This window comes from Leptodactylus fuscus, chromosome 1 (assembly GCF_031893055.1).
Source record: "Leptodactylus fuscus isolate aLepFus1 chromosome 1, aLepFus1.hap2, whole genome shotgun sequence".
Taxonomy (NCBI): domain Eukaryota; kingdom Metazoa; phylum Chordata; class Amphibia; order Anura; family Leptodactylidae; genus Leptodactylus; species Leptodactylus fuscus.
In genome coordinates, this window is record NC_134265.1 from 216644104 (window position 1) to 216663059 (window position 18956).

Consider the following 18956-nt stretch of genomic DNA (forward strand, 5'->3'; position numbering starts at 1 on the left):
CAGGCCAGCCAGCTCCTGCTTTAACGCTGCGCTGCATGTGTAGCCGCGATGTGATGACGTCACATCGCGCCTACAACTATATGAGTAAGCGAGACTGCGGAGAGAGCGGTGAGGGATCGTTAGAAGGTGAGTGTAAGTTTTTTTTTGTTTTAAACATTAAGGTGGAACATAATGAAGGGGCAGATGAAGGGGGGACGGCATGACACTGGGGCAGAGATGGAGGGACATGAAGCTCTGGGCAGAGATAGGGGAGCATGAAACTGGGGAACAGATGGGGACATGAAACTGAGGGCAGAGATGGGGGGACATGAAACTGGGGGCAGAGATGAAAGAGGGGACATGAAACTGGGGGAGAGATGGCAAGGGGACATATAATGTACGGGTGACTGTAGGAGGATTATACTGTGTGGGAGCACATGAAAAATGAATGAGAATGTGCGGAGTCAACATAAAAGTGGGTGGAGCTATATTCCCTCTTTCTAATCTTCAAAAGTTGGGAGGTATGTCTAAAGCCATCAGAAAATACATATTTCCAATGGCTTTAGCCACTGAGAAGCCGCGCTACTGTCTGCAGCAGCGCTATTCAGCTGGAACGCACTCCGTTACGGACACACATTCCAAACTGAATTGGGTCACCGCAACATGAGGAACTGTATTGCGGGGTCACGGCATTAGAAAGGTTGAGAACCACTGCCCTAAAAGAACATTTTTTAAAATTTGTCACAAAAATTGTCACAGAAATTTTTGTGCTGCCCATACCTCTTCCCCCCCAAAAAGCGGCACTTAAAGGACAAGCTGGGGGGTGGGACCATCGGACAAAAATAATAAGCTATGCATTAATGTAGATTTCACTCCAAGTGCATGACCCAACAGAGGGTGTTCTCACTTATGAGGGTGCGAGTGTCCTGTCATAAATACGGTGTATCTTCCACCAGTGCCTGGCATTGAAACTGATAGTCTTCATAAATCTTCCTCAACCTTTATAGGCATATTTTCCAACATCCATATTTGTGAGACATTCACCAGTTCTTTTGGACAGATGGTTTAGTCTCAAATGACTCAAAGCATTGCTGTACTTGATTCATGAAACAAAGTTCAGGACCTAGTTCTTATTGTCAGTGAATCCTGCTTGTGCCAGGTCCAGCTGTGTTTTATACTGACAAAAAAAAATGATATGGACTTGGCTATGAGCTTACTGTCTGAGATAAGCCAATTCTTGCAAGGTTAACATTATGTTAAAATCTAACAAGGGGAATCAAAACATAGAGATCTTTTTAATATAAATGTGGGAAAACTAATGCAAAAAGCTCTTCCAGCACCCTGACCTCTGGAGGCATATTGTTGCATCTGTTATGCATTAAGCTTTGTTCCTGGCCTCATTTCCCCTTTGCACCTCTGCACTCTCTCTAGGAATGCGCTGAGCTGAGCATTTCAGCTAAATCCACTTTAGATTCTGTGAGTATGGAATCTCCTGGGGACAAATTCCCTAGTAAGGCAACAAGGGAGGAGGTGGTGTGCACAGAAATCTGGCAAGGAGAGGAACATAGCTAATGGCTGTTTTGGGGAAAAAAATGTAAATAATTGCTCATCCATTGTCTATGTTGCTAGGATGCCATGTATTTCAATAAATTAATATGAATTTTCACAGTTCTAGCATGGAATTTGTACTTCCTCCCTGTGTTTACTTGGAGTTTCTCAGGTTTTCCCTCACACATTCAAAAACAATGAAGTGAACTGTCGCTATGGAAGCAGTGGGTATTCAATAAATCACAAATGCTAACATTTATGTTCATTAGACAGAACAAATGTAAAGAGTGGGGGAAAAAAATGATCATAAACCTAGATTTGAGATTGCCATCTGCCATTGCCTCGATGGCCAGTCTCAAACTCACTGAGAAAACTACTGGAAACACCTACCTCCTTTGTAACTTTTCCAAGAATAATATTTTCCTCGAAAGGCTACATTGTCAAATTCTGCACATTGCATCTCTCGAAAATCCTGTGATCCTGATGGACAATCCTGAAAAAAGTCTTAGTTTAGCCACTTATATTGATATTTTTCTTTTTTTTTAAACAAGACAGCAAAGTTTGTGGTCCCCCCTCCCCTAACAGAATAGATTGCAGTTTCTCATCTTGTCTGAGATAGGCAGAATACATGACTAGAGGTGGGATTTGGAGCTGGAAAGCTATGTGGTTGGGTAGGTGAGAAGTAATGAATCATCAGAGACCTCCAATAACTATTTCCATACATTTCAGACTTTATCGTACCTATACCAAATAATGAATATATATCAGTCTGTACCACCTGTAGTGGTATTGGCTCCACACGGTAGACCATATTCGCAATATATTGTGCCCCGGTGGCCTCCACACAATATATTACTGTGGCTCTTACACAGTATAATGCTCCACATTGACTCCTAACCAGTACAATGGTCTCAGTGGTTCATACACAATATATTGCTTGACAGTGGCCTCCTCACAGTATTGTAGTTCTCAGGAGCCCCCACACAGTATCATAGTCGTAAGTGGCATCCACACAATTTCATACTTTCCAGTGGTCTCAATACAATATCATGGTCCCTTGTCATCCCCACACAGTAAAACAGTCTCTGGTGGCACCCACTATGGTTTCCAGTAGCACTAAACAATATAATATTCCCCACATAGTGTCCTGGTCCAGTGGCTGCAACACAGTATGACTAAGTTCACATCTGTGCATGGCTCTCTGCCATTTGGATCTGCCATGGGACCTGAACGACGGAAATCTTGACCACTAAAACAGTGGTTATCTGCAGACACCAGCAGGCCCCATGGGCTATAATGGGGTCCGTAGGGTGTGCACTGTTTATATACTGAAACTGGAAGAGGGAAAGTCCGCTGTGATTTCTGGCAATTTCCTTTGGAGACTTTGGTGCAGATGTGAACTTTATAAACCTATAAAGGTTTTCAGTGGCCCCTACACAATATAAAGGTCCCTAATAGCTTCCCACAGTATAATAACGGTCATAAGAGCAGCACCTCTACAGGTGCAGGCTGCAGGCAGACAGCTAAAATAAAAAAGTTGCATATGGGGCCCAATGGACCACATTGACTGTAATGGGATACATAGGTTGTCTGTTTTTAAACTGAAATTTTTATTTCCGCCGATTTCAGGCAGACACTACAACAGAGTCTCCTATGGTGACTCCAATGCAAATGTGATTGTAGCCTAAATGACTTCACATCTGTTCACATGTTTTGCAGAAGTGAATTCATTCAACTGCACACAATAAGTCTACAATCACTGTGCTTATTAAAGGGATTTGCCACTTTCAGACCAATATTGAGAGACAATGTTACTGTTTGTATAATAAAAAGTTGCACAATTTTACAATATACTTTCTGCATCAACTCCTCATGGCTTTTTAGATCTCTGCTTGCTGTCATTCATTCTGTTACTTCTAGTGGATATAGATCTGACCCTGGTCATGCGATGAATACACAGGTGTACAGCTTGTTATAATCACAGCTCAATAATCAGATATCTGCCTAATAATCAGCTGTGCTCCTGTATCCATCACATGACCATGGTCAGAGTTTTATCCATTAGAAGTAAGGGCCCCTTCACACGGCGTAAGCGCTCAGCTCATTCCGAGCCGTACACGCGAGCGCTTCTAAAAACTTCCTATTCACTTCAATAGGAATAGGAAGTGTTTAGAAGCGCTTGCGTGTACGGCTCGGAATGAGCCGAGCGCTTACGCCGTGTGAAGGGGCCCTAACGGAAACCCAACCCAGAAGACTATATTAGGGTCCGCCGGGTTTCTGCCTAAAAAAAATATGGAGAGAAATGTCCTGCAAGGGGAACGGGGGAAGGAATATCTGAATGGTGAGCAAACGCAGATATGAACCCAGCTTTAGGATAAGGCCCTATGTTGTAGAAACGCAGCGTTTTTGGTAACAGATTTTACTGCAGTTTTTCGAGCCACAGTCAAGAGTGGCTTTAAAGATAAAGAAAGCACTTAAGCTTTTCCCTTCTACGACAATCACTCAAAAAAAACACAGCAACATATGCACCAAAACAAAACAAAACAGTTTTTCCAGAACGTGTGGCCTCAGCCTTATGCTAATCCCTGCATGTATCCTATTAGACAAATGATAAATCTCCCTTCAGGCTGGAAACGCCACGATTTTCCCACGGCAAACGGGAAAAATTGCGGCGTTTTACAGGAACTGAAAAGTGGATGGGATTCATGCGAATACCATGCCCACTTTGCGTTGAAAACTGCAGCGCGGACATACTGCGATTTCCAAAACCGGTGTGGTTTTGGAAATCGCAGAATGTCAATTACGTCTATGGAAATGCCGACGGCTTTCCCGTAGATATAATTTTTATTTTTTTTTAATGTAGATTGTGAGCCCCACATAGAGCTCACAATATACATTTTTTCCCTATCAGTGTGTCTTTTTTTCTTGGAATATGGGATGGAAATCCAAGCAAACACAGGGAGAACATACAAACTCCTTGCAGATGTTTTTTTGCCCTTGGTGGGATTAGGGCACCAGGACTCCGGCGCTGCAAGGCTGCAGTGCTAACCACTGAGCCACCGTGTGGCCCCCAACTTTCCTGTAGATATAATTGTAACAGAAAGTCTGCGGAGGAAAACTCTGCAAACTTTCTGTTCAAAGCGCTGCTGGAAGAACCCGTGGGGCCTTAGCCTCAAACTGAGGAACATTTCTAACATAAATTTTAGCAGAAAAATCTACTATGACCAATGGGTACCTAAATACTGCATAGAAAACAAAGACTTACAGTAAATGTGTATTGAATAATAAAATTATACAACATTACAGTATTACTATATAACAATATACATAAACTTATTTGTTGGAATAAGTCAGTCTTGTATATATTAGTATTTATTGTAGTATACTTACATCAATATTGCATGAACGGTATCTTTTTCTCTCTCCTAAGCAATATTTTCCTCCGATGGTTGGCCTAAAATCCAATATCATAATCTTAATTAAAATTTTTAGTGTACACTAGGAATGATCTAATAATATATTACGTAGCAGATCTCAAATTACAGATAAAGAGTTGTTTTCCTACTTGAAAGAATGATAATGCCATTGGTGCACCAGCACAGGGTGCCCCTCATTTATGAAGAAACACACCAACCACTGGGCTGTGCACCAGAACTGAAATCTATGCCAGCTTATACCAGCATACCACGTTCTCCAACAGGAAAGTGACGAAGACGGAGTAAAAGTTAAAAAAAAAGTTGCACATTTTTGCACAAAAACTCGATTTGAAAAACTTATGCCTTGTACGCCATAAAAACAGTATGGTTAATCACTCTCTCTCATGATTTCTTGAAATTCGCTACTTAGGATATCTTAGTTCTCCTAACATGTCCATATTATTACCGTATTTTTCGGACTATAAGACGCACTTTTTTCCCCAAAAATTTGGGGGGGAAAAGAAGGGTGCGTCTTATAGTCCGAATGTGGCGCCTGGCATCCGCTGTACTAGAGAGACGGATGCCGGCAAGGGATAGACGCCGGGGCCTGAGACATCGCTACGTTCCTCTGCCCTGCATGAAGCCAGCAGCGGCAGCGGTGATGCTATTCCGCTCCTCTGTCCCCCCGCCGCTGGCTTCATGCAGGGCAGAGGAGCGCAGCGATGTCTCAGGCCCCGGCACCTGTGATGGCGTCTATCCCTCGCCGGCATCCGCCTCTCTAGTACAGCGGATGCCGGGTCTGGATTGGCGGCCCCTTCTCCCCCGAGGTCGATCCCCACCGGCCCCATACCTGTGAAGTTTCAGGCCGGCTCCTGCGCGGCGATATCGCAGGAGCCGACCTGTTCGGGTGACAGCCGGGAGCCTAATGAGGCTCCCAGGCCTGTCACGGCTATATTAGTATTGCGGCTGGGTCTATGTCCAGCCGTAATACTAATAAACAGAATGTCCCATAGATGGCAATACAGTTGTATTGCCGTCTATGAGACTTGCAATCAAGTGACCGCAGGCTCAAGCCCCCGGGGGGGAATAAAATAGTAAAAAAAAAAAGCTTTAAAAATATATAATAAAAATATGAAATAAATAAAAGTTCTAAATCACCTCCTGTCCCTAGAATATATATATATATAAAAGTAGAAAATCATATATTATAAACCACCGGGTTTTTTTTCAATACAAGGTGATCTAAGCAATAGATATTCCCCAAAATGGTATAACTAAAAAGTACTTCTGGCCCCGCAAAAAAAAAACACTCTATGCATCCCCGTACAGCTGCAGGGTCACCTGTCAATGTGGCCTTGCATCTGTTGCAAAACTACAACTCCCATATATTAAATATTTTACCATTTTTTGCTTCAAAATTTTTTTTCCCTATTTTCCTCCTCTAAAACCTTATAGTCCTTATAGTCCAGTGCGTCTTATAGTCCGAAAAATACGGTAACTGCTTCCATACTCTTTGAAATAACAATACTCCATAGTGATTGTTTTTTCCTCTCGGGCCATAATAGTAATATAATAATTTGATAACTGGGTGTTACCATTCTTCTTGACCTATTTTAAATGTGTGCACATTAGAAGCCATTGTATGACTTATAGTTTATATTTTATATAGTTTTTAGCATTTTTACCCTCCGCATGCTGTTTTTATTTCTCCCTGAGCTGGTAGGTGGTGCCAAACTGCTTTCTGTTTGTCCCTTTCTTATGTCCTATGCTTTCTGCTCACTCCTATCCTCTGTCATCTTCATAGGCTTCCAATAGATGTGTAATGTGAGTCATGTAACATGCAAAGATTTTCTGAGTGAAAGGTGATTTAGCAGAGGGAGGTGGAGCAGAGAAGCAGCCTAAGTGGGAAAAAAAGGCATTCCTCTACTTAAAAGTTTACATAATTGCTGTATCACACATTTATGCAAACTTTGTTGAAGCAACAGTGTCCCAGATTTAGTGCAAGGTTAGACAGGCAGTATGAAAATACACCAGATTTATCAAAATGGCTGATGCTAGTTGATAAAACTGGCATATCTCTAGACTGTGTTTATACCACCTTTTATTTGACTTTCTGTCAGTCAGAATTATATGACCCAATGTTGGCCCATTGTGGCATATTTAAGCCATGCCCTTTTTCCCACACCAAAATGTCTATAAGCCAAAACAAGATACCCCACACTGCACCAAAGATGTGCCACTTTTATGGCAGTGTCTAGTTGTAACCACAATAGTAAATCTGGGTCAGCGTCTACTTAAGTCTAACACTTCTGTCCTTATATGTTATTCCACTCGCTATATCAACCCTTTTACATGAATTAGATACTGACAATTATGTGCAATTTTTGATACACATAGTTTGCTCGTCCAAAAAAGTGTCGTGAGAGGTGTAAAAATGCAAAATATTGCAAACTCAAAAAGTTGGAAAATCTCTACTTTGCAATTTTTGATGGCAGAATTCTGGAGTGCAGAGCTTGATAAACTCCATGTCTTGAAGGGTTTTTTTTTCTTTAGATTCCCCTTTCTGAAGGAAGTGTCCCTTTAGGCTGGGGCCCCACAGGATGTAAACACTGCAAATTACCAGCGGAAGGGAAAATCGCTGCAATTTATAGTCAGGGCAAATTGGATGGGATTCTAGCGAATCCCATGCCCACCTTGAGATAAAAACCATGATCAGGACATGCCACAATTTCCAAAACTGGCGCGTTTTTGGAAATCGCAGTATGTCAATTATATCTATGGAAACGCCGGTGGTTTCCCCATAGGTATAATTGAATCTGAAAGTCCGTAGAGGAAACCTATGCAAACTTTCTGTCTAAAGCGCTGTGGGAGGAACTGCGACGCGTTGCCGCTGCATTTTTTCTGCAGGGCATTTTTGCTGCAGGACGCCCCATGGGCCTTAGCCTTAAACTTCTGATGGGAGAAGCTGTCATGTGTAACACTGACAGTCCCTTTAATACTCCTTTTCAGGTATGCTGATCCTCTAGTTGCTATCATTGCTACACCGGTTGCTTAAAAGTTAATAACTTTGTGCACCCTATAATATAGTGAAGCAGTTCTTACCTTGGGCTATCACAATGTCGGACTGATGAAGATATGCCTCCTCCACAGGATCTGCTACATTCTCCCCACGACGACCATGGCCCCCACACTCCATCCACACCTTCAGGACGGGTGCCAAATGGGACACATTCTCTCTTGTAGCACCACTGTGGACAATGAATGATCATCATTAGATTCTCTTTTTTTTACCAATTACTTACTTTTCCTATCTATCTATAGTAAACATCACAGTTTAGATAATATGCTTAGACTTATGAAAGAAAGATAATTGTTTGTCTTCTATCAAGTTGCATGTTTTTCCATGCATAAGCTTGGAAAAGTACTCCATCTTATATGTGACATATGTTTCCCCCCTGCAGTTATGCCAATATCTTTACTTGAACAAAAGAGAAAGGTGAGAAGTCTTTACATTTAATATCAATATACTTCTGCAATATTTTAATAATGGTCAAATATAACGCAATTTTTACCCCTTTTTCTACTGTGTTTGTCTGGCAGATGGTACCCTCAGCAGCAGGGATGCTGTTGGTGATGCAACGACTGGTTTTGCTTAAACACCAAAGTTCACTGCAAACTTCCTGAAAAAATATAATACACTTTGGTTATTTATTTCAGAAGCAACAGTCATTGCAAATATTGGCTAGTATTACACAGCTGCAAATACTTTATTCTGCACATGCCCAAAATCTCTGAAGTATATGGATATTCTTTTCCACATTACACAATACAAGATTTGCACCAGATGGAAACCATGTTGTAGCCATCTCCTTTTAAAAAACAATTAAAAAGAACACACACATGTAGTGTGTTGCATCCATGGCTCATGTGACCTGTGCAGCCACACAAAGCACCCGACTGTAAGGCGGGCACCTCCAAGATCATACCCCTTTGAATTAAATTGTATCTGTATAAGGAACATAATTGAAGCACCCATGCCGCTAGGTGCAATGGAACTTGACTAGGTGTCTTGAACCACAATTCGGCGTGTTCTTTGGCAAGCAACAATGGAATCTCATCAAGCTATGCTGCTCTGCAGGGGCACGCCACAAGTAGGGGAGTATTGCATACTGTTGTAGGAGCTGATTAACTTTTTTTAATTCACATTGTAGGCATAGACATATTAAAGGGGCACATGTGAGAAATACATTTACTAAGGGAGTATAGTGGGTTTTTTTTTATTATAATTAGTGTGTGGAGCATAGTTTTTTAAGGGGCACAAAATGGGGATATGCAGTAAAAGTGAGTAGCCAAGAACATATGAGCAACTGTACTGTGATCGGAAAAAAACAGTTAATCCCTTTATTAGTGCATTCCCTACACTGGATAAGTCTACTTACTAACACACACATAATATTCAAATAACACATCCTTGAATGAATGAATGAATGAAATAGTCTCATTGAATACTTTGTTCTGTACAAAGTTGAATGTGATGACAACAAAATCACACAAAAATCATCAATGGAAATCAAATTTATTAACCAATGGAGGCCTGGATTTGGAGTCCCCCCCCCCAAAAAAAAAAATTAAAATGGAAAAACACACTACAGGTTGATCCAACTTTGATGTAATGTCCTTAAAACATGTCAAAATGAGGCTCAGTAGTGTGTGTGGCATCCACGTGCCTGTATGACCTCCCTACAATGCCTGGGCATGCTCCTGATGAGTAGACGAAAAACAAAAGATAGAAGACCAAAGCACATCCAGACCTCAATAAAATATAACTTTTAATCCATCTTTGTTAAGATACAAAAAAATACAAGATAGGTGAAAAAGATCAGAAAAAACACATAGTGTATGAAAAAATTGCTAACGCGTTTCAGGACGCTCTGGTCCCTTAGTCATAGTCATTATACCATACTTTGAGAAACTTAGGAATGTCTGCTTTATATATATACCATACAATCACCTTCCCCCCTCAAGTTTCTGAAGACTTCATTTAAAAGGTGAGCTTACCAGTTGAGGCTTTTTTTCAATTTTGTATTTCTATTACTGTGGACTCCTTGCCTCAGAACTATTCACCAGACTTTATATATGAATACTTATTATATTATATATTAGTGATTTTTGATTTTTATCTTTCAATATGGAAGACCTAAGGTCTAAAAAGATAGCCTCAGGCTTTGGGAACCATGAAAGGGTGGAAACCGAGGATTATTTGAGTAATAAAGAGTTAATTAAAAGAAAAGAAAAACTTCTCATACAGGAATTAAAAACCTTTTTGGACCATGCTACTTTGTCCCAATACATCGAAAAAGAAATGATTCCGCGTGGCCTGAGAATTTATAAGCACCCCACTTTTCTTTGTGAAGAAAATTTTATGGAATATTGGAATCGTATTTTGAGCAATTTCTCATTAAAATTGATGCAACTGATAGTCGAATATGAATGCAACAAAATGGCAAAAATCCGGGAGGAAGTGGTGGATATTCAAAAGAAAATAGACAAATTGGAATTGTCAGTTGCTTTGAAAGAATGGGATATAAACATCAACACTAAATTGGAAAAAATTGAGGATAAGATTATGAATATGACCAGGTATGTCTATAAAAAAAACCCATGAGAGTATCCTCATCTACCCCAAGATCAATTTTGAAAGATGGAAATTGTTATAAAGGGGGTGCACGATCCAAATCCAAACGCTATGTATCCTTTACTTCATCCAAAGACTCGGACATATCAGTGTTCTCGGAAGGGAAATACAGCTATTCATCTGACCCCAGTGAGACCAGCTTTGAAAGTGTTAAAATAAAAAAAAAAAAAAAAAAAAAAAACTTGATAGTCTTCAGTAGTTGATACCTTTTTAATGGCTAACTAATAATGATGACAGATTACAATGTTTCGGAACGTCTAGGCTCCTTTCTCAAGTAAATTCCATTTGGAATTTACTTGAGAAAGGAGCTTAGATGTTCCAAAATGTTGTAATCTTTCATCATTATTAGTTAGCCATTAAAAAGGTATCAACTAGAGATGAGCGAACACTAAAATGTTCGAGGTTCGAAATTCGATTCGAACAGCCGCTCACTGTTCGAGTGTTCGAATGGGTTTCGAACCCCATTATAGTCTATGGGGAACATAAACTCGTTAAGGGGGAAACCCAAATTCGTGTCTGGAGGGTCACCAAGTCCACTATGACACCCCAGGAAATGATACCAACACCCTGGAATGACACTGGGACAGCAGGGGAAGCATGTCTGGGGGCATAAAAGTCACTTTATTTCATGGAAATCCCTGTCAGTTTGCGATTTTCGCAAGCTAACTTTTCCCCATAGAAATGCATTGGCCAGTGCTGATTGGCCAGAGTACGGAACTCGACCAATCAGCGCTGGCTCTGCTGGAGGAGGCGGAGTCTAAGATAGCTCCACACCAGTCTCCATTCAGGTCCGACCTTAGACTCCGCCTCCTCCGGCAGAGCCAGCGCTGATTGGCCGAAGGCTGGCCAATGCATTCCTATGCGAATGCAGACTTAGCAGTGCTGAGTCAGTTTTGCTCAACTACACATCTGATGCACACTCGGCACTGCTACATCAGATGTAGCAATCTGATGTAGCAGAGCCGAGGGTGCACTAGAACCCCTGTGCAAACTCAGTTCACGCTAATAGAATGCATTGGCCAGCGCTGATTGGCCAATGCATTCTATTAGCCCGATGAAGTAGAGCTGAATGTGTGTGCTAAGCACACACATTCAGCACTGCTTCATCAAGCCAATACAATGCATTAGCCAGTGCTGATTGGCCAGAGTACGGAATTCGGCCAATCAGCGCTGGCCAATGCATTCTATTAGCCCGATGAAGTAGAGCTGAATGTGTGTGCTAAGCACACACATTCAGCACTGCTTCATCAAGCCAATACAATGCATTAGCCAGTGCTGATTGGCCAGAGTACGGAATTCGGCCAATCAGCGCTGGCTCTGCTGGAGGAGGCGGAGTCTAAGGTCGCTCCACACCAGTCTCCATTCAGGTCCGACCTTAGACTCCGCCTCCTCCGGCAGAGCCAGCGCTGATTGGCCGAAGGCTGGCCAATGCATTCCTATGCGAATGCAGACTTAGCAGTGCTGAGTCAGTTTTGCTCAACTACACATCTGATGCACACTCGGCACTGCTACATCAGATGTAGCAATCTGATGTAGCAGAGCCGAGGGTGCACTAGAACCCCTGTGCAAACTCAGTTCACGCTAATAGAATGCATTGGCCAGCGCTGATTGGCCAATGCATTCTATTAGCCCGATGAAGTAGAGCTGAATGTGTGTGCTAAGCACACACATTCAGCACTGCTTCATCAAGCCAATACAATGCATTAGCCAGTGCTGATTGGCCAGAGTACGGAATTCGGCCAATCAGCGCTGGCCAATGCATTCTATTAGCCCGATGAAGTAGAGCTGAATGTGTGTGCTAAGCACACACATTCAGCACTGCTTCATCAAGCCAATACAATGCATTAGCCAGTGCTGATTGGCCAGAGTACGGAATTCGGCCAATCAGCGCTGGCTCTGCTGGAGGAGGCGGAGTCTAAGGTCGCTCCACACCAGTCTCCATTCAGGTCCGACCTTAGACTCCGCCTCCTCCGGCAGAGCCAGCGCTGATTGGCCGAAGGCTGGCCAATGCATTCCTATGCGAATGCAGACTTAGCAGTGCTGAGTCAGTTTTGCTCAACTACACATCTGATGCACACTCGGCACTGCTACATCAGATGTAGCAATCTGATGTAGCAGAGCCGAGGGTGCACTAGAACCCCTGTGCAAACTCAGTTCACGCTAATAGAATGCATTGGCCAGCGCTGATTGGCCAATGCATTCTATTAGCCCGATGAAGTAGAGCTGAATGTGTGTGCTAAGCACACACATTCAGCACTGCTTCATCAAGCCAATACAATGCATTAGCCAGTGCTGATTGGCCAGAGTACGGAATTCGGCCAATCAGCGCTGGCCAATGCATTCTATTAGCCCGATGAAGTAGAGCTGAATGTGTGTGCTAAGCACACACATTCAGCTCTACTTCATCGGGCTAATAGAATGCATTGGCCAGCGCTGATTGGCCAGAGTACGGAACTCGACCAATCAGCGCTGGCTCTGCCGGAGGAGGCGGAGTCTAAGGTCGGACCTGAATGGAGACTGGTGTGGAGCGACCTTAGACTCCGCCTCCTCCAGCAGAGCCAGCGCTGATTGGCCGAATTCCGTACTCTGGCCAATCAGCACTGGCTAATGCATTGTATTGGCTTGATGAAGCAGTGCTGAATGTGTGTGCTTAGCACACACATTCAGCTCTACTTCATCGGGCTAATAGAATGCATTGGCCAGCGCTGATTGGCCGAATTCCGTACTCTGGCCAATCAGTGCTGGCCAATGCATTCTATTAGCTTGATGAAGCAGAGTGTGCACAAGGGTTCAAGCGCACCCTCGGCTCTGATGTAGGAGAGCCGAGGGTGCACTTGAACCCTTGTCTCCATTCAGGTCCGACCTTAGACTCCGCCTCCTCCAGCAGAGCCAGCGCTGATTGGCCGAATTCCGTACTCTGGCCAATCAGCACTGGCTAATGCATTGTATTGGCTTGATGAAGCAGTGCTGAATGTGTGTGCTTAGCACACACATTCAGCTCTACTTCATCGGGCTAATAGAATGCATTGGCCAATCAGCGCTGGCCAATGCATTCTATTAGCGTGAACTGAGTTTGCACAGGGGTTCTAGTGCACCCTCGGCTCTGCTACATCAGATTGCTACATCTGATGTAGCAGTGCCGAGTGTGCATCAGATGTGTAGTTGAGCAAAACTGACTCAGCACTGCTAAGTATGCATTCGCATAGGAATGCATTGGCCAGCCTTCGGCCAATCAGCGCTGGCTCTGCCGGAGGAGGCGGAGTCTAAGGTCGGACCTGAATGGAGACTGGTGTGGAGCGACCTTAGACTCCGCCTCCTCCAGCAGAGCCAGCGCTGATTGGCCGAATTCCGTACTCTGGCCAATCAGCACTGGCTAATGCATTGTATTGGCGTGATGAAGCAGTGCTGAATGTGTGTGCTTAGCACACACATTCAGCTCTACTTCATCGGGCTAATAGAATGCATTGGCCAATCAGCGCTGGCCAATGCATTCTATTAGCGTGAACTGAGTTTGCACAGGGGTTCTAGTGCACCCTCGGCTCTGCTACATCAGATTGCTACATCTGATGTAGCAGTGCCGAGTGTGCATCAGATGTGTAGTTGAGCAAAACTGACTCAGCACTGCTAAGTCTCTGCATTCGCATAGGAATGCATTGGCCAGCCTTCGGCCAATCAGCGCTGGCTCTGCCGGAGGAGGCGGAGTCTAAGGTCGGACCTGAATGGAGACTGGTGTGGAGCGATCTTAGACTCCGCCTCCTCCAGCAGAGCCAGCGCTGATTGGTCGAGTTCCGTACTCTGGCCAATCAGCGCTGGCCAATGCATTCTATTAGCCCGATGAAGTAGAGCTGAATGTGTGTGCTTAGCACACACATTCAGCTCTACTTCATCAGGCTAATAGAATACATTGGCCAATCAGCGCTGGCCAATGCATTCTATTAGCTTGATGAAGCAGAGTGTGCACAAGGGTTCAAGCGCACCCTCGGCTCTGATGTAGCAGAGCTGAGGGTGCACAAGGGTTCAAGTGCACCCTCGGCTCTCCTACATCAGAGCCGAGGGTGCGCTTGAACCCTTGTGCAGCCTCGGCTCTGCTACATCAGAGCCGAGGGTGCGCTTGAACCCTTGTGCACACTCTGCTTCATCAAGCTAATAGAATGCATTGGCCAGCACTGATTGGCCAGAGTACGGAATTCGGCCAATCAGCGCTGGCCAATGCATCCCTATGGGAAAAAGTTTATCTCACAAAAATCACAATTACACACCCGATAGAGCCCCAAAAAGTTATTTTTAATAACATTCCCCCCTAAATAAAGGTTATCCCTAGCTATCCCTGCCTGTACAGCTATCCCTGTCTCATAGTCACAAAGTTCACATTCTCATATGACCCGGATTTGAAATCCACTATTCGTCTAAAATGGAGGTCACCTGATTTCGGCAGCCAATGACTTTTTCCAATTTTTTTCAATGCCCCCAGTGTCGTAGTTCCTGTCCCACCTCCCCTGCGCTGTTATTGGTGCAAAAAAGGCGCCAGGGAAGGTGGGAGGGGAATCGAATTTTGGCGCACTTTACCACGTGGTGTTCGATTCGATTCGAACATGGCGAACACCCTGATATCCGATCGAACATGTGTTCGATAGAACACTGTTCGCTCATCTCTAGTATCAACTACTGAAGACTATCAAGTTTTTTATTTTTTTATATTTCCTACCCACTGGCTAACACGGTACGAGAACAAACATTTTCCTTATACCAAAAGAAATAAACACATGCATCATCATGAACAGCTCTCAAAAAACAGGGAGGAAGATGGCATAGGTGATGTAGGAACAACAAGGAAAAAACCAAGATACATGACCCGAGCAAGACAACTTTAAAAGATATGCAAGGCTCCAACTCCAGTGTGGAAAATCTATCATCAGTTCAACTCACTGAAGCACAGTTAAAACTTTTGGAGAAAGGAATGAACTATGTACCTACTAAACACTTTGATGCATTCAATACTATACTGGACGTTAACAGATTCATTAGAACATTAACTGTAAAAATACATTTTTTTTTATAGAGGATAGAGCTGCAAATAAAACATCTACTTGTGGTGAAGACAGTATTATCAGCAGACGACTGTCACTCCCCTTAGAATCCACCTTAAGTGAGTACGCTGCAGTGCAAAATCTTATAGATTTGGAATACTGCAGCAAAGATATGTTTAAAAATTTAGACACTGCTCCCGTATACAGGGAAAATAAAGATTTTTACCCCATTAAATCAAGAGGCAAAATTTTCCTCATGTTTCAACAAAGAATAGAAGAGGAACTTACTAACCTCCATCATAAAGTGAAACTGTGTAAAACACAATATAATCTTACCTTTAAAAAAAGACAAGCAATTAAGGAGCTAAAAAATTCCCATAACATCACAATCAAAAGAGCGGATAAGGGAGAAAAGGTGGTCGTGCTAGACAGATGTGAATACATTAATAGTTGTAACACCATTCTGAATGAAGAAAAAACTTATAAAAAACTGTCATTTAACCCCTCAGTTAAATTTAAGGAGGAATTGTATAATCTAGTAGAAGAGGGAGTATCGCTAGGGATATTCAGCAGGTTGGATGCGGAATACCTAATCAATCCAACACCGTGTACACCTATCTTCTATGGGCTTCCAAAGCTCCACAAAAATACTAGACCAATACCGTTACGTCCGATTATCTCGGGCAATAATTCATTGATGGAAAGGTTGGCCATTTGGTTAGATGGAATATTACAACCACTCGTGAATAGAACAAGTGGTTACATCAAAGACAGTAAAGAAATCCTCAAATGTTTTCAGGGGTTTGTTTGGAATGAAAACCTATCTTGGGTATCTTGTGACGTCTGCACCCTCTATCCCAGTATCCCTCACAGGGATGCCCTCGACACACTAGCCTTCCATTTGTATAAATATACAATTTATACAGAATCCCTCAGTGAGTATATTATTGATGTAACCCGGTATTTGTTATCACACAATTTTTTTTATGTTTTTGTATCAGTTTTTTTTGAAGATTTGTGGAGCCCCTATGGGGGCTCCTTTCTCCCCATCTTTAGCAAACCTTTTTATGGCGTTTTGGGAGGAGAAGGCGATATTTTCCATTAACAATCCATTTTTTTTCACATATTTTCTACATCAACGACATACTAATAGCGTGTTCCAGAGATGTAGCGCCCATATCAGAATTCATTTTTTATTGTAATAATAACCCTATGGAATTAAAATTCACTTATAAATTTGATGAATTTGCATAGATTTTTTAGATATTACACTGATGGGGTCACTGAGGGATGTTAAAGTTATAACATCACTTTACAGAAAGCACAGTTCGGGGAATACTACATTGAAGGCTAGTAGCTGTCACCCCAAATCCACCATCAGGGGCATCCCAGTGGGAGAATTGGTACGCACTAAAAGAACATGCAGTGAGGACAGGGATTATCAAGTCAAAAGTGAAGAAGTCCTAAAAAGATTAAGAGATAGACAGTATCCTGAATGGATGCTGCAGAGAGCAAAAGAAACTGTAAAAATCAGAAATAGAGAATGTTTATTGAATGAGAATCGTAAAAAGAAGGATGTTGAAACAAAATTAACATTTTCTACACCATACAGTTTGGAGTTCAACGCCATAAAACATCAATAGGAATCTCCCGATACTTATGACAGATTCAATCACTAGTAATATCCTAAATGATGGAATTAGGTTTGCATCCAGAAGAGGAGCAACTCTGGGCAACTTACTTTCTCCCAGTCTACTCCAATTAGAACCCACTCAAGAAGCAGATAAAATGGCAGATACAAAATGGGTTCTGTAAATGTAATAATATTAATTGCAAATTTTGCAAATTTACCAGCAACTCGACGGAGATTGTTAGTTTTGGGTCGGGTTATAAAGTAAAAATAAACAAAACCCATGGACTGTAATTCTTCTAATGTAATTTACTGCATTAAATGTATAGCATGTCAACAGGACTATATAGGGTGTACTTCAAGATCTTTGAAAGCCAGGATATGGGAACATATATTGGATAGTACAAAAACAGCTAAAGAAAATATGTCAGGCGTGTCGAGACATTTTCAAACGGTTCACATGGGCTTTTTTCATACCCTGCAGTTCTAGGGCTTAGAGAAGGTGGAAAAACTTATTAGGGGAGGTAATGATAAAAAGAACCTCTATAAGAAAGAAGTTCTGTGGATTATGAGGTTCAATTGCCGTCAACCGTCCGTACAGATTTGGCGTTAATTTATTGAAGATCACAACTTACCTCTCAAATTGGCATCTCTTCAGTTGTCTCAGCATGTTTCCTTTGAGGGTTAATGCCCTGTGAGGACTTGGGGAGTACATATGGCTGATTGGTTGACATACACACGTGACCATGAGGCTTTTTGTGAATGAAAACTAGCATAACTCCCTGGAATCTTTAATCGGCACCATCATAGGACATAGGATTGGGTGCTGACCACACTGAAGGAGTTGTAAGTTAATATGAAACATTCATCTATATGCTTCTCCAAATGTAAGTATTAAGATATCAATATAACCGAATGGTAGTATGGGATTTGAACGTTGTACAGGAATAGGTATATTGGGTAATTAGAGCGTCCTGAAACACATTAGCGATTTTTCAATACACTATGTGTTTTTTCTGATCTTTTTTCACCTATCTTGTATTTTTTTATATCTTAACGAAGATGGATTAAAAGTTATATTTTATTGAGGTCTGGATGTGCTTCGGTCTTCTATCTTTTGTTTTTTGTCTACTCATGCATGGCCTTCTGGAGTCCGAAGTCGTATGATTGTGCCCCCTGAAGACTTCATTTAAAAGGTGACCTTACCAGTCGAGAGGCTTTTTTTCAATTTTGTATGCTCCTGATGAGGTTGCAGATGGTCTTCTGAGGGATCTCCTCCCAGACCTGTTGCAGGCAGCAGATCACTCCACGGTGTCTCCAGACTCTGTCACGTGCTCAGTGTGAACCTGCTTTCATCTGTGAAGAGCACAGGGCGCCAGTGGCAAAGTTGCCAATCCTGGTGTTCTGTGGCAAATGCCAAGCGTCCTGCACGGTTTTAGGCTGTGAGCACAACCCCCATCTGTGGACGTCGGACCCTCATACCATGCTCATGGAGTTGGTTTCTAACCGTTTGTGCAGACACATGCACATTTGTGGCCTCCTTGCACAAAGGCAAAGGTAGCGGTCCTGCTGCTGGATTTTTGTCCTCCTACGGCCCCCTCCACGTCTCCTGGTGTACTGGCCTGTCTCCTGGTAGCGACCTCCAGCCTCTGGACACTACG

At 42.6% G+C, this 18956-nt stretch overlaps 1 protein-coding gene across 1 annotated transcript in view; it reads right to left on the reverse strand.

The window, feature by feature from the left end:
* ADAMTS10 (ADAM metallopeptidase with thrombospondin type 1 motif 10) overlaps positions 1-18956 on the reverse strand; it is a 120041-nt gene that overhangs the window by 64987 nt on the left and 36098 nt on the right. Inside the window, exons 12-15 of the mRNA XM_075283700.1 lie at positions 8516-8623; positions 8046-8191; positions 4918-4981; positions 1918-2020 (exon numbers count right to left, since the gene is read on the reverse strand). Of these exons, the coding sequence (XP_075139801.1) occupies positions 1918-2020; positions 4918-4981; positions 8046-8191; positions 8516-8623 (421 nt within the window). The remainder of the gene's footprint in view (positions 1-1917; positions 2021-4917; positions 4982-8045; positions 8192-8515; positions 8624-18956) is intronic.